This window comes from Varanus komodoensis, unplaced genomic scaffold (genome assembly GCF_004798865.1).
Source record: "Varanus komodoensis strain SLA01 unplaced genomic scaffold, ASM479886v1 scaffold56, whole genome shotgun sequence".
In the NCBI taxonomy this organism is placed as follows: Eukaryota; Metazoa; Chordata; class Lepidosauria; order Squamata; family Varanidae; genus Varanus; species Varanus komodoensis.
This window is the reverse complement of record NW_025336169.1, coordinates 3,133,859-3,147,780: the sequence shown is the minus strand read 5'-3', so window position 1 is coordinate 3,147,780 and position 13,922 is coordinate 3,133,859. Positions and strand designations below refer to the sequence as shown.

The window sequence follows — 13,922 nt, the reverse complement described above, 5'->3', positions numbered from 1 at the left end:
ATTGCCTGCCTCCGTGTCATCTGGGTCAGGCCTTCATCTTGGGATCAAATTTCCTTTTACTTGACCTATCAGTCCTCCCTGGAAAGTTTTCTCTTTTGTGATCCATATGAATTTCCCTTCATATTGGGGGACGTATTCCTGGATTCTGTTACTGAGTTGTCGCTGCAGATGGAACTGGCAGAGTGCAATCTAGGACCACATAATTCCATTAAAGGTCCCTGCTTTTTTAGGAGTTAGCCTGTTATTGGGTCCCCTCTGCACACCAACCCAGAAAGAACCTTCTTGGTAAGAACACTTGGTTAAATGTTCTGATCTGGGCAAAGATTTTCTTAGGGGCTGGGCTACAAATGAACACATGCTTGTTTGATAGAAAATTTATTTATTTATTTAAACTATTTATATCCCATCCTGTATGCAAAGTGTCTCAGGATGGCTTACAGAAATCAAAACAAGCAATCCATAATCAAAACAACAATGAACAACAATGAGGAATATACATTCTTCTTCCATATTTGTATACATTCTTCCTTCTTCCGTATTTGCCCTCCCACCCCCTGAGATCGGCAGCAGAGGCCCTCCTCCAGGAACCCTCTGTGAAAGACATTAGGAGGCAAAGTACCCGGAGGAGGGCTTTCTCTGCGGTGGCGCCCTGCCTATGGAATGCGTTCCCCAGAGAGCTCCGCCTGGTGCCGTCGTTATTTGTTTTTCCGCACCAGGCTAAGACCTTTTTATTTCAACAATATTTTAATAACTTTTAATATCAGCTATATAGGTTTTAATCTGCAGCCAGGGTGGATCTGGATTTTATTTGTATTATGTTTTATTTTATTTTTCTTATTTGTGTAAGCTGTCCTGAGGCTATGTGATGGGACGGCATACAAGTACTCTGAATACATACATACATACATACATAAAACCAACAGTAACATCTCACCAATGAAAACAAAGTCAAAAATGAAAACAAAATGTGACTGTGGATTATTAAAAACCAGATTAAAATTCCTAGTTCTTAAAATGGTGGGTAAATAACAAGGTTTTCACCTGGCACCGAAAGGAATATAGAGTCGGCGCCAGGCGAACCTCTCTGGGGAGCACATTCCATAGTCTGGGTGCCACCGCAGAGAAGGCCCTCCTCTGGGGAGACACCCTCTTTACCTCCTTCAGGGAGGGCTCCCGGAGCAGAGCCTCTCCTGCGGATCTTAAGGGGCGCAAGGGCTCGTAGGGAAGGAAACGCTCCTTCAGATATCCTGATTGCTGATTCAGGAGATCAGGCCCACAATGGTTTGCGCTCAAGTATTGGTGTGGTTTTTTGCAGGACAGCTGTGCTCCTCTGCTCCGATACGTGTCCCATTCTGAGTTCAAGGACCTCGTGCTGCCAGCTTTGCAGAAATCCCTGCTGCGGAGCCCTGAGAATGCCATTGAAAGTGAGTGTCTTGCGCAGGAAAGTGCGTAGTAGGGGGATTGGGACCATTGCACTTACAGCAGAACCTTAGGGGATAGAGGGACAGATTCTGACCGGGGGGTGGGCGTGGGGGTGGACCTCGCAGATAACACGCCCAGGACAGTTGAACTAGAGATAAGTAGCGGGGTGGCGGAGGGTTAATTAGCCCAAGGTACCACAAGAAAGCAGAGCACTTCCGACAAGGAGCAGGAGGGGGGAATAAGCGTGACTTGATCCTAGGGAGAGGTGGCAGTTGAGAAGGGAAAGTTAGCACAGAAATGTCAGAAAGTCAAAGCGGTCAACTGTGCAACAAAAGGAACGGCCTTACAGGCAAATATATGCTTTGCTTTTGGAAGCGGAGGGTGGCCCCTCCACTTCATTTCACAAGGCCATCTTTCCTTAATGTATAGATTATCTACCACTAACTAAACTGGTGTTTTCTTGCTGAATTCTGCGGTGCGCTTAATTTGTACTTCGAAGCCAGCCCTGCTGATTTGCATTACTGCATAAAGGCAAATAGTTAGAAGGTCAACGCCATTGGAAGGAGTAAGAGGGAGGCGGCCCCAAGGGGACGCTGCAGAGGAAGGCTGCTTTGAATGGATTCAGCAGTGTGGAGATCCGCATGGCAGCCCTTTCTGGGATCTCAGTGGCTCTGGCTGGTTTAGAGGGATGACATTTGGTTTGTGACATTCCTTGGACCCTGGCTATGAATTAGGTGGATTTTGAGAGTCATGAGCACCTACCCATGAGGTTGCCACAAACCAGATACTTCAGACATACCTACACTAGCGAAAGGCCCCTCCCTCCACCAGGCCTGGTGTTGTCATGTGGCATTTTTGGGCAGCTGCTCCAGCACTTTGAGCTGGGAGGCTGAGCATCTGTCAGTTCCTTTATTTTGGTCCTTGCACATCAGATGTGTGTGGAATGCAACCATTGTGGGTTGTCCCAGTTTTGTTCCTGGTAAGTCTGAAAAGGAATGGATTTAACACACTTCTCTCTTTTTTCTCACCAGCGATTTCCTGTCTGTTGGCGTCTGTAACCCTTGACCTCAGCCAGTACGCTCTAGACATAGTGAAAGGGCTGGCCAGTAAGTTCCTCTGTGTGTGTGGACACATTGTTTACAAACTAGAGAGAATTCTTTCCAGCCACTGTTATGACGTCAGTGCCCTGTATCCCTTGGAGTTGTGCCTTCTGACTGTGTGGGGGCCATGAGGAGGATAACTGCATGCTCGTTGAATGACGTTTGCAAACACTTGGAGTCTAATGGCTGTTTGACATCTAGCATGAAGAAAAAAATAGAACTTATCAGTACTTGCCCACAGCCCTCCCACTTCTGCCGGTGTTGCTTAAGGAAGTTGTGGCTGGCAGCTTGAGCATTGTTGACCTTTGTGGGGATCTAGTGGAGCTGGTAGCTTTCCTACCCTCCAAACAGGGAAGGCACTTGTATTTGTATGGCTTGGGGATACAAGGAGGGCAGCTTAGTGGTGTGATTCCCATGTTGAACTGAGGATCCTGCTAGGAGCAATGTCCTGTGAGCTGGTACATGTGTGAAAGGGAGAGAGAGACGGAATGCATGCATGGAAAGGGAGTCCTTAGATTCTGCTCTGACGGATCAGGCTAAACTAGGCCTGCAGCCTTTTAACAGGCCCAATCCTATGCATGTTGAGACCGGGAAAAATGACCTACAGCTCCCAGAATGCCCAGCCAGCACTGCCTGAGTTTGCATAGGATTGCACCTTTAATGGCTTGATTACTAACCTAAGCTTTCCTCAGTTTAGCAAGGAACAATTCCGATCAGCGAAGACAGTTTTTAGGAGGGGGAGCAGTGAATTCACAGCACTGCTTTCAAAGAGATGACCCAGGCAGCCATCACCATATTATGTAAATTGCCTTGTCCTGAGTCAGGCTGTGGATCCATGCAAGCTCCATATGATCAGCAATGACTTGGAGGTGGCTGTCCAGGGGTTCAAGCCAGATGCTTTCCTAGCTTTACCTGGAGATGCAGGTCGATGATTACTACTACATTACATTTATATCCTGCTGTTTTTCCTCTTGTGGGGAACCCAAGGTGGCTTACAAGTTCTGGTTGCATCCCTCAGACAGCCCTGTGCAGTGGGTTCGGCTGAGAATGAATAGCTGGCCCAAAGCTCCCCGGTGAGCTTCATGGCTGAGTGGGGATGAGAACCCGGCCATCCCAGGTCCCCAGCCCCACTTGCTCTCCCTCACACCACACCGGTTTGAGCTCAGGACCTTCTGCAAGCAAAGCATGACTTCCTCCCACTGAGCCGGGGGCCCTCCCACATGAGCTGCAGCGTGCGGTCTCTTCTCTTCCCATTCTGCCTGCCAGAGAAGAAGTTTCCCACTGACCTGTCGCCCTGGTGCTCTCAGCTTCCACCTTTGATTTTTAGGCCAGTTGAAATCCAACAGTTCTCAGCTGATGGACGAGGCCATCATCGCATTAAAGAACTTGGCTTGGCAGTGCAGTGACCCGTCAACGGTGGAGTCACTTGGGAGACACCTGTTCGCCATTTTAGGAGGTGGGTAGCTCTTCCTTTGGAGCAACATCCGATGGTTTTCTGCCTGCTGACTTGGTTGATCTCCTGTGCCACCTCTGCTCTGCAGCCCTCTTCTTTTATGGGCACCTGACCTCTTCTTTTGTGGCACACGGTGTGTCTGGATCATGTGGGCTGCAGGTATACGATTATTTGCATTTTTCCATTGCTTGCATCCTTGCTGCTCTATACAGTTCCTTGCACTCTTGTCTCTCTCATTGTATCCAATTCAAGGTTCTGTTTATTACTTTCCTAATTAGTAAAGTGGACATCCTGTCCAAGGATGCGCTGAACACCAAACCTCTGATTGCTTGTGTAGGGTGGATGGGTGGGATGATACTGAAACAGTACTGGAGTTTGCAGGAAAGCCTCGATTAAATCCCTCTGTTGATAACCTAAAACTATTAACCTAAGTAAGAATTAAGCTGTGTTTGAGGAGCCACAGGACAACCGACAGCAGCGGAAGGAAAGAGAACACGTCCAGCGAGCTGTTGGCTGTGTTGAGAAGAGGTTTCCTTACCCTTAGGCATGTCACAAACTAGGAAGCTTCAGTTAACCTGTTTATAGGTCAAGCTATTAAGCCATGGTTTAATGTTAATTTAATATATTAGTTTGTTCTGAAACTTTCAACCAAAACTGAGAACCTTCATTTAATTGAAGACTTCTGATTTGCTTGCTTCCACAGCAAAGGGAGAAGTGCTTTATTTCCATTAAAACAGATGTCCAGTATAAAGCCTTATGTAAGAACTGCATACAATAATAAATAAGTGAAGAAAACAGAGGTGTGCAATTGCAAGTCAGGGGAAACCTGAACAAACAGATACAATTTCAGTAGAATTTTGAAATTTGCCATAGTTTCTGTTTCTTGAGCCACATGAACAGAAAGTTTCCAGACAGTGAGTTCTGCTGTGGAGAAGACACATGCTTACATAGACACACACCTGTGTGCCATGTGCATGCATGTGTGCTTGTGCATGTAACACTTGGTTTACACTTGAGTACACTATTTGGGAGTAATTCCCACTGAAGTCTGAGGGTTACTTCAGAATAAATATGTACAGGATTCTGCTGATATGCAAATTGAATTTTCTTTTGATGTTCCTGGCAACTTTGCAATTCCCCTGATATTTTTGTTGGTAGGTTCTGAGGGAAAGCTGACGGTTGTGGCACAGAAAATCAGTGTTCTCTCAGGTAAGGGTGCTGGAAGAGAGCCGTGGATTGGCTTGCCGGCAGAAGTCATAACGTGTTTGGTGAGAGACTCTGAAATCCTCTCTTTCATTTGTTAGCTCATTTTTAGAATCCAGAGAAAGCTTGTCAGAATGCAAGGAATATCTACTAAAAAGATGCATACCTTATTGTTAAATTCATAGTGTATCCCCCCTCCTGGGACCAAGGGGTGGCACATGTCCCCCTCTGCCTTTTTTCACAACAGCCCTATGAGGTAAGCTATACCGAGAAAGTATATTCACCAGGCTGAATATTACCTGGTGCACTTCATAATTGAGGTGGGATTTGAACCTGGGCATCTCCCGTCATTGCCCAGTACTGTAACCCAGCCTTTCCCAACCTGGTTTCCCAACTATGACTCCCATCGCTCTAACCCAACACAGTGACAGCTTGGGAGAGGGTGCTATAAACCTCCACCATACAGTCTCTTAACATCATGGAAATCCTGCACTGCCCTCCTTGGCAATTGTTCCCTCAGTTCATTCCTGATCTTTTCCGTACCTTCTCCTGCCTCCTTCCTTGATTTAAAAACATGCATTCATTCTCTTTGAAGAGCTGTCCATCACAGTGAGGATGAGAAATGCACTTTATGTGAATGGAAGGTTACTTGCTGCAGAACGGTCTTAGCCCTCTCTGTCGAGAGAATACAGCTGAGACCCCCGTGGACAATGGGGACCTACTTCAGACTAAATGTGCACAGGATTCGGCTCATGGGAATCCTCCATATGCTAGGCTAGGCTAGGCTAGTCCTTCAGGCAAGGTCTTTCCTGGCATGAACCTTCATATGGGTGATCCCAAAAATTGAATCTGGAGACCTGCTCTGGGCAGACTGTGAATTCTACCACTGAGTGATGCCTCCTCTCCCAGATTGCTCAGTAGAGCTTTAATTCTGTGCATGTTTGACTGAGAATAAGTACCACAGAGATCACCAGGACAAACTTCTGGTTAAAAATGTATAGAATTGGGCTCAGAGGTAATACAAGCAAGAAGTCCATAGCTTTTGGATTGAAAACTTATATTAAGATTTTTGCTTTTGTTTAACTAATGAATTAAAACCCTTTTGACTAAAATGATCCCCTGACTAATTGGGTAGCATATTTTTTCAGTGTTAATACAAGAGCTCACAAGCTGCTTCTGTCTTCTCTTTCTCATATGTAAAGCTATGCCCTTTTCTCAGAGGTGCTTCTGTGACACCTTTGTGGGTGACCAGGAAACCATGACTCTATATCTACTCTTTCAGAAGCACTGTTTTTTATTCATGCAGCTTATTCATATAAAAATCCCTGTGGGAAATCTGGTTTTATTAATGCATTATAAACATTATATATACTGTTTACTAAAACAAGTATATAACATATTGGGTGAATACAATGCAAGGAAAATGTGAATGGATGTAATACTGGTCAAATTTGGAATCTGCATTGCAATTATGTCTAAATTCCATTAGTAGGCTTATTCCCAATTAAGTGGATATAGGATTGTAGCCAAATGGCACAATTCTAGGTATGTTTAGAAAGAAAACAGGCCTACAACTCCCAGTATGCCCCAGTATATGGCAGAGAAGCCTGCCAGTGACTGCTGGTCCCGAAGGCCATATGCTGCCTCCAGTACCAAAGGCAGTATGTCTGTGGACACTGGTAGATGGGGAACATGGGTGGGAAGGTGCTCTTCCAATCCTTCCTGGGGGCTTTTGATGGGCAGCTGGTTCACCACTGGGTGCCCATAGTGCTGGACTAGATAAGCCCTTTGGTCTGATCCATCAGGACTCTTCTTATGCCCTTAATTATTTTTGTCTGTTAAAGAACTCGTGTTTTTTTAAAATTCAGTTACTATAAGAAAAAAAATGCCTTTTTTGTTTACTAGATACAAATCAGATAAAGTTGTGACATCTGACTTCTGTTGATTTTAGAGCATCAGAAAATGTTCTAGATTTCCCTCCATAGTTGGATGCTTTCTGATCTACAATTTTTCAGAAAGCTCACTGGTACTTACTTTGAGATTTCTGAAGAACCAGTCAGAAAACAGAGAAAGATTCAGCAGTGTCCTTGATGTAGGAAGATGTGATCCTGTAGAGGCAAAGGTTTAGTGTTCTGTTTAAATGTCAGGAGAAGTGTAACTGAAATGTCTCGTTGCTTCTAGGGATTGGCAGTTGTAGCCGTCATGCAGTTTCCGGGGCCTCCAATCAAGCTCTAAGCAAATCCATGACAGAACTTTTCATCCCTTTTCTTCAGCAGGAAGGTGTGTCACTGTCTCTCTTTTTGCCTTCCCTCTGTACACAAAGGTGGACCACCTTTCTTTCGAGAAGCAGCTTAAGAGAAAAGCACAACTCCATGAAAACCACTAACCAGGGGGTATCAGTAAAACAAGCCACCCTGTAATAAAAACAGCAGATTGCTGGCAACGCAGCATTAATTCAAGAGCCGTTCAAGGGCTTACGTCAAGGCTGGCAACCTTGGACCACAAGCAGCCCCTGACCAGACTTGCAGACCTTCCTGCAAGTGGTCGGGCCAGAGCCTTGGCAGAAGGGATCTCGCCCTCGTTCAGCAGACCTTGCGGCCAGGCAAGAAGGATCTGGGGAGGGCAGCGTGATAACAGTGCTGGCTGTGAAGAAGTCCAGCTCCATGCTAGGCATCATTTAGGAACAGCACAGAAAGTCGAGCTGCCAAAATCTTACTTCCCCTTAAACAAATCCTCGGTGTGACCACATTTGGAATATTATGTTTGGTTCTTTTTCATAATAGGACATTACTGAGTTGGAAGAGGTACAGAGAAGGGCAGCAGAACTGATCAGAGGGCTGGAGCAGCTCCCCTGTGATGAGTGGCTGCAACAACTGGGACTGTTCAGCTTTTAGGAAAAGGGCAAGGAAGGGGAGACATGATAGAGATATTAAAATAATGCCTGGTGTGGAGAAAGTAGAGAGTGAGACCTTTTTCTCCGTCTCCCATAACAGTCTGACCCAGGCTTATCCTGTGAGGATCGAATGGCTTTAGGGTACTGCCTCTTGCTTCGTCCTTGTGGCTAGTAAGGACGGCCTTTAGCTCTGTCAGCTACAACAACATGATTATCGTTGTGGGGAGCATTCGGTCGAGAGCACGTGGCAGATGGATTGTTTTGATCTGCTCACTCACTCCTGTTTCCTCTCCCCTCAGTCCATGAAGGCACTCTAGTACATGCCATCTCTGTCCTGGCTCTTTGGTGTAATCGGTTCACCACTGAAGTACCCAAGGAGTTGATGGAGTGGTTCAAGAAAGCCTTCAGCCTTAAAACCTGCACTTCAGCGGTCAGGCATGCTTATCTCCAGTGCATGTTGGCATCCTTCAAAGGTGAGAGATACCCCTGTTCCTTGGAGGCTTCCAAAGTGGGAAAAGGCAACTTGGCTCTTCCGGCGTTATGGAAGTTAGGCCAGAAGCAGGGAAGATGCTGTTGGTCTGCATCTCCCCTCAGCCCTAGTCAGCAGGGTATCGCTTGCCGCTGTGACTCGTCGCTGTTTCCTGGTTTCGCAGCTAATGATCCGCTGAATCTCAGTTGCTGAGGAGCAGCAGCCATGGGAGAAGGTTCTTGCTTTCGTGTCCTGCTTCTGGGTGGCCTCTTTGGTTGCTCACCGTGGGAAGCAAGAGCTGGGCTACGAGAGCTTCCATTATGGGGCAGATTTGAATGAAATGAAAACGCTCCTTTTATAAGGAAATTTGGGACTGATGTAGCTTTTCCCCAGGATGCTTTGAAGGTGGGTCCTTCTGGTTCTGGCCACATTTCAGTCCAAATTCACAGTGCTACTGTGTGCGGTTCTCTTTACCTTTCCATAGGCAATTTACTTCTACAAGGCACTGACATGCTTCCCCTGCTGAACCAGGCAGTTGAAAAAGCCGCAGCACAAAGCACTCAGGTTCCCCTGGTAACAGAAGGTGTTGCAGCCGCTTTGCTGATTTGCAGACTCTCAGTAGCTGATGCACAAATAGGTAAGACTCCGGAGGATGGCGGTCTTTTTATTTTATTTTTAAGAAAGGACCGGAGTGGCTTATTTGCAAGTCAGAGTCGGTTTCCTTGAGACTAGGGATGGATTGTTAGGAGTAATCAGTAGGGATTTATTTCTTGTACAAAAAATAGACTCATACAGTTGAAGGCCATCAGGTTCACCCCCTGCTCAGTGCAGGACTCAGGTCTCCCATCCAGATACGGTATAATTCAGGTGCTCTGCCACTCAGCTACTTCAGAGGCATTTCTTACACATTCTCTCTGTGCCTCCCACTGCTGTAGTCTTCCTAATTAAGGACGTTTTGCTACTGGATTATGCTTTTACTTGGAAAAGCAGTAGATTGGTTTGCACAGCTGCATTTCTTGCATGGTCATTGCAGGAGTCTGTTCTGATCCTTTTAACCACGCTGAGGACACTTCACGCAACCACAAGTTAGCATATGCCAGTTCCCCTGTACCAGTAACCATTTGTAGAAGGCCCTGAGCTACTTTTGGTTTACGGTGGCCTGGCTTGCCATCAACTGGGGGTTGAGTTAGAAGTGAACCCTGATGAACTTTTGTCAGAAAAGGCAAAGTCACAGCGCTCAGAATTGTCAACACAGCACTGTATTTCCCTTCACTGGGTAGGCTAAATGCTTAGAACGGGAACAGCTTGACTCTTCATCCCATGGTATTTCATGATAGTGAGGCAGATCTGCACAACTGCTGGATTTATTTTGCTGGTCACAAACAGACAGGGCAAAGGGTTATACAGGGCAGGGAAGGCTGGATTACTGAGTACTAGAAATCTTCATTCAGCGATTCCTTCAGCTTCTGAACTTTTTATGGGCATCAAGTCTATCTTGGCACTCAGGAGGGCTAGAAATGTGCTTTTTAAAATGAAAACTTTGGTTCTCAAGATGCTAAATTCTATGATCAGCATGGATTTACCTGTGAACACGCATCAACCTCCATGCCCTTCTCTCTGTGTGGTTGGAAAGAGGGAAAGGAGAGCCAGCGTGGTGTGGTGGTGAAGAGTGCAGGTCTGCGGCTCAGGCAATCCGGGTTTGAGTCCCCGCTCAGCCAGGGAGCCAACATGGGTGACTTTGGGCCAGCTGCAGACTCTCAGCCCAGCCTACCTCACAGGGTTCTTGCTGTGGGAATAAGATGGAGAGTAGCAGGAGGAGAAAGATGTAAGCCGCTTTGAATTCTTTAAAAGAAAAAAAAAAAGCAGGGTATAAATCTAATAGATAAATAGGGTTAGGGTAGGCTGCAGAAACCCTTTATTTATCTTTCTGAGTGTAAAAGGATGAACTTAACCAGTTCTTGGGGTGGTTAAAGATTCTGTTTATAGCTATTTATATGGAATAGAAGGTAGTCACGCCAGATCTGTTAGTATGGAGTGATGAGTAAGTGTGTGTGTGAGTGTCTGTGTGTGATGTGGTAGAAGGCATTACCGTTGATAAACTTGGCTTGATTCCCAAGATGCAAAACAGGCTTTGTTTTCATTCATATACCAACTCATACACCAACTCTCTTAATCCTCAGAGAGCAAACTGAACAGTTTCTGGCAGCTCATTCTGGATGAGAAGAAGCAGATCTTCACTTCTGAGAAGTTCCTGCAGTCTGCATCTGAGGAAGGTGAGGCTGCACAGCTCATTAAGGGGTTATTCTCAGACTTGCTTAACTGGTTTTGCAAAGCATTTGGTCAAATTTATCTCCTGGCTCAGGCAGTGGGGACTGTGTGTACAGGTCTTCCCCTGCAGGCAGGGATTGGGAAGCTGTTGGATTCCAGCTCCCATCAGTCCCTGCTGGTATGGCTGTTAGTCAGGGATGGGAGTTTTAATCCAACGTTCCCCTTTCCTTAGGGCACCAGTCAAAGGTAGATTAATTGCTGAATTGCCTTGGAAGAACCTTGCCTTTCTCTGCTGCTCTTCTTAGGATTCTTGCAATATTTATTCATTTCAAAACATTTTTGTGCCTCACTATCTCCATATGAAGGCAGTATGCAAAAAGTAATTTCAATAAAATGCCAGTATAACACAAGTAAAACACTGAAACTATGGCTTGTGTTGTATAAAACGTTGCTTTTTGAGGTGGTACCATTCATCGCCTTCATGCTTTTCCACCGTCCATATAGTCTAGGAAGTTGCTTTTGCATTTTGTTTCTATGAAAGAGGAGAGCTCAAGCAAAGTGAGGCCGGGCTCCTCTGGGACTGCAGTAAGCTCACTATCGTAGCTGGGAAGAAAAGAATGAGACTGACATCCACTGGTCTTTGTGTCTCTCCCCTTCCCACTGCAGCCATGTGCACTGTCCTGCAGCTGACGGAGCACCTCCTCCTGGACCACGAGTGTCGGCTACCCAGCGCAAAAGTCCAGTATGTATGGCTTGGACTGTCTCACTTGCTCATCAGCAAGCTCTTGAGCCAGGCTTGGGGATGGTGGACGCTCCCAAAATGGCGCTGAATGGCCTCTGCTCAGCCCCTCCTCAACCTGTTGATCCTTTCCCACTTCCAGGCAGTATCAAAAGGCCCTGGCCGCAGTGCTCCTCAGCCGCTCGTGGTGTGTCCGAAGGCTTGCCCAGCAGACTGTGAGAAAGCTCTTGTCCTTGCCCAGGGGGTTCAAGTTAGCTTATGGACTCTTAGAAGAACTAAAGGTGGTTCTCAGTTCTCACAGGGTAAATGCTTTGTTTTTGTTTTTTACACAATTTGCAATTACAACAAAACTAAAGTTTGGGGATGAGGGACAAAAAGAGCATGAACCCTCATGTTCATCTACAATAACACTTTGCAGCTGCATACAAAGTTTTCACATTTCTGTTTCAAGTGTGTATGTGGCTACAACTATGCATCTGTTTGGGATTGATGTGTATAGGAGACAGCCCGTTGAAGTGCATCAAGACTAGTAAGACCCTCAGACTGGTGAGTGAGAGATGGTGGGCACTCGTCCTTTCAGGGTCGAAGCATGAATCCCTTTGCAAGTGCTGCAGCTCTCAAAGCCCGTTTTGTAGCTTACTCCTCGCGGTCACTGCTTTCATGGTTCTTCGGTAAGGGCCAGTGCGCCCTTTCCTAAACTGGCATCCTCCAGATATTTTGGGCTACAGCTGACGTAATCTTTAGTGAGTGGGGCCATGCTTCGTGGGGATGATGGCAGTTGACGTCCCACACATCTGGAAGCTGCCAGTCTAGAGGAGGCTGGGCTATACATTTCTGGCAGCCGAGAGTGCAGTTCCATGCATATCAATTCAGAAATGCCCTTCAACTCCCAGCATCCCCCAGCCATTGGTTTCTTGCACAGGTCATTAGCTAAAATCAATCAACAGAGGTTTCCTTAATCAGTTGACTTCCGAAGTATTGAAGGCTGTTGTGCCGCCATAATGCCACTAGGTGTGTCAGATCTGGAATAAAAAGCAACACCTGTCAGCTTCAAGGGAGAATTTAAGAATGCAGAATTTTAGCAAGGTTTGTGGGTAGCAACTGGATGTCTGAGTATTGTGGGGGAGCCATGAAACAACATGCCGGGTGACAAGGCAGTGGAACTGGGTGACTTTTAAAAGCCCCGATTGTGAGATTCTCTTGTGTGTCATTCTGGAAGGTTTTGAATTGCTTCTTCTCTCCATGCACGGTTTTGGTTAGGTGCTGCCCGCCGAGGCCTTGGAAACGGAGTCAGGGGAACTGTCGGAACAAGGGAAACTGCACATCCCCCCTCGCATCCTTCAGGAAACGCTGTGTGTGATCTGCATGACTGGGCTGGAAGGGGATCTGGAAGAGAAGGAAAAGCTTGCCCTGGAAATGTTGCTAGTTAGCAATCACCCTTGCCTAGGTGAGCGAAGGGGGAGGTTGCCGGTGGGTGTACGTGTGGCGAGATGGCCTCTGCTGGGCCTTGTTGTAAGTCACGCCTGCTTCTCCCTCTTTCAGTCGCGGTGCAGCCTGGCCTCTGGCCAGCCCTCCTGCTCAAGATGACGCTTGACCCTGTAGACTTCATCACCAAATACCTGGAAAACATCTGTGACCGAATCATTACCCAAAGCCCTATGACTAAGGTGACTCGATTTACTCCTTGACAATGATTTCCAGGGCCATCCCTGGCTAAGCAGGGGAGGCTGGGGGAGTATTAAGCAACCTTAGACCAGGACTTGACCCATCATCAGGTTGCCAGGATTCCCTTCCTTCTTGATGAAAAAGGCATCAACCAGATTCCACTCCCAGGGAATTTTTTTTTCTTTTGAGTTCCAGATCTGCCACACAAAGATCCTTTCCTCATTAACCCTGGCTCTCTTTGTTTCAGTTTTACACTTTAGGGTGGGAGGAGTTGTTTTACTGCTGCTATCATTAAACAGTTGGCAGTGTGAAATTCCGCCTGAACCACTGTCGAGAGAGATCTGCCAGTAGATCCAGACCTTTTTTTTGCTCACACCAGTCCTGGATTGTGCCTTCCTTTTGTTACCTCTGTCTCCCCCAATCTTATGTCCTCCATTGGCCTACAGCTTCCATCGCCCCCAGCATACAAGATCAGGGATGGGTGGTGTGCTTGTTGCTGAAATTTACAATAGGCTGGTATTGCTTGCTCTTTGGCCCTGACTCTTTTTGCCTTTGGCCCCTGGAATGCGGCCCCCGAGGGCTTCTCCAGAATGGAATTTGGCCCTCGGACTGAAAGAGGTTCCCCACCCTTGCATTACCTTCAGTTCATGACGATGACAAAGGTGTGTGTTTGCCAGAGTTCCGTGAGAGGGTGAGAAAGGCACTGAGAG

General features: G+C 46.6%; 1 protein-coding gene across 1 annotated transcript in view; it reads left to right on the top strand.

The window, feature by feature from the left end:
* The window catches only part of GCN1 (GCN1 activator of EIF2AK4), a 69,577-nt gene that overhangs the window by 10,211 nt on the left and 45,444 nt on the right, over window positions 1–13,922 (top strand). The window contains exons 9-20 of the mRNA XM_044448866.1: window positions 1,316–1,424; window positions 2,454–2,528; window positions 3,850–3,978; window positions 5,134–5,184; window positions 7,360–7,458; window positions 8,371–8,544; window positions 9,025–9,177; window positions 10,721–10,813; window positions 11,475–11,550; window positions 11,690–11,849; window positions 12,808–12,994; window positions 13,090–13,214. Coding sequence (XP_044304801.1) covers window positions 1,316–1,424; window positions 2,454–2,528; window positions 3,850–3,978; window positions 5,134–5,184; window positions 7,360–7,458; window positions 8,371–8,544; window positions 9,025–9,177; window positions 10,721–10,813; window positions 11,475–11,550; window positions 11,690–11,849; window positions 12,808–12,994; window positions 13,090–13,214 — 1,431 coding nt within the window. The remainder of the gene's footprint in view (window positions 1–1,315; window positions 1,425–2,453; window positions 2,529–3,849; window positions 3,979–5,133; window positions 5,185–7,359; window positions 7,459–8,370; window positions 8,545–9,024; window positions 9,178–10,720; window positions 10,814–11,474; window positions 11,551–11,689; window positions 11,850–12,807; window positions 12,995–13,089; window positions 13,215–13,922) is intronic.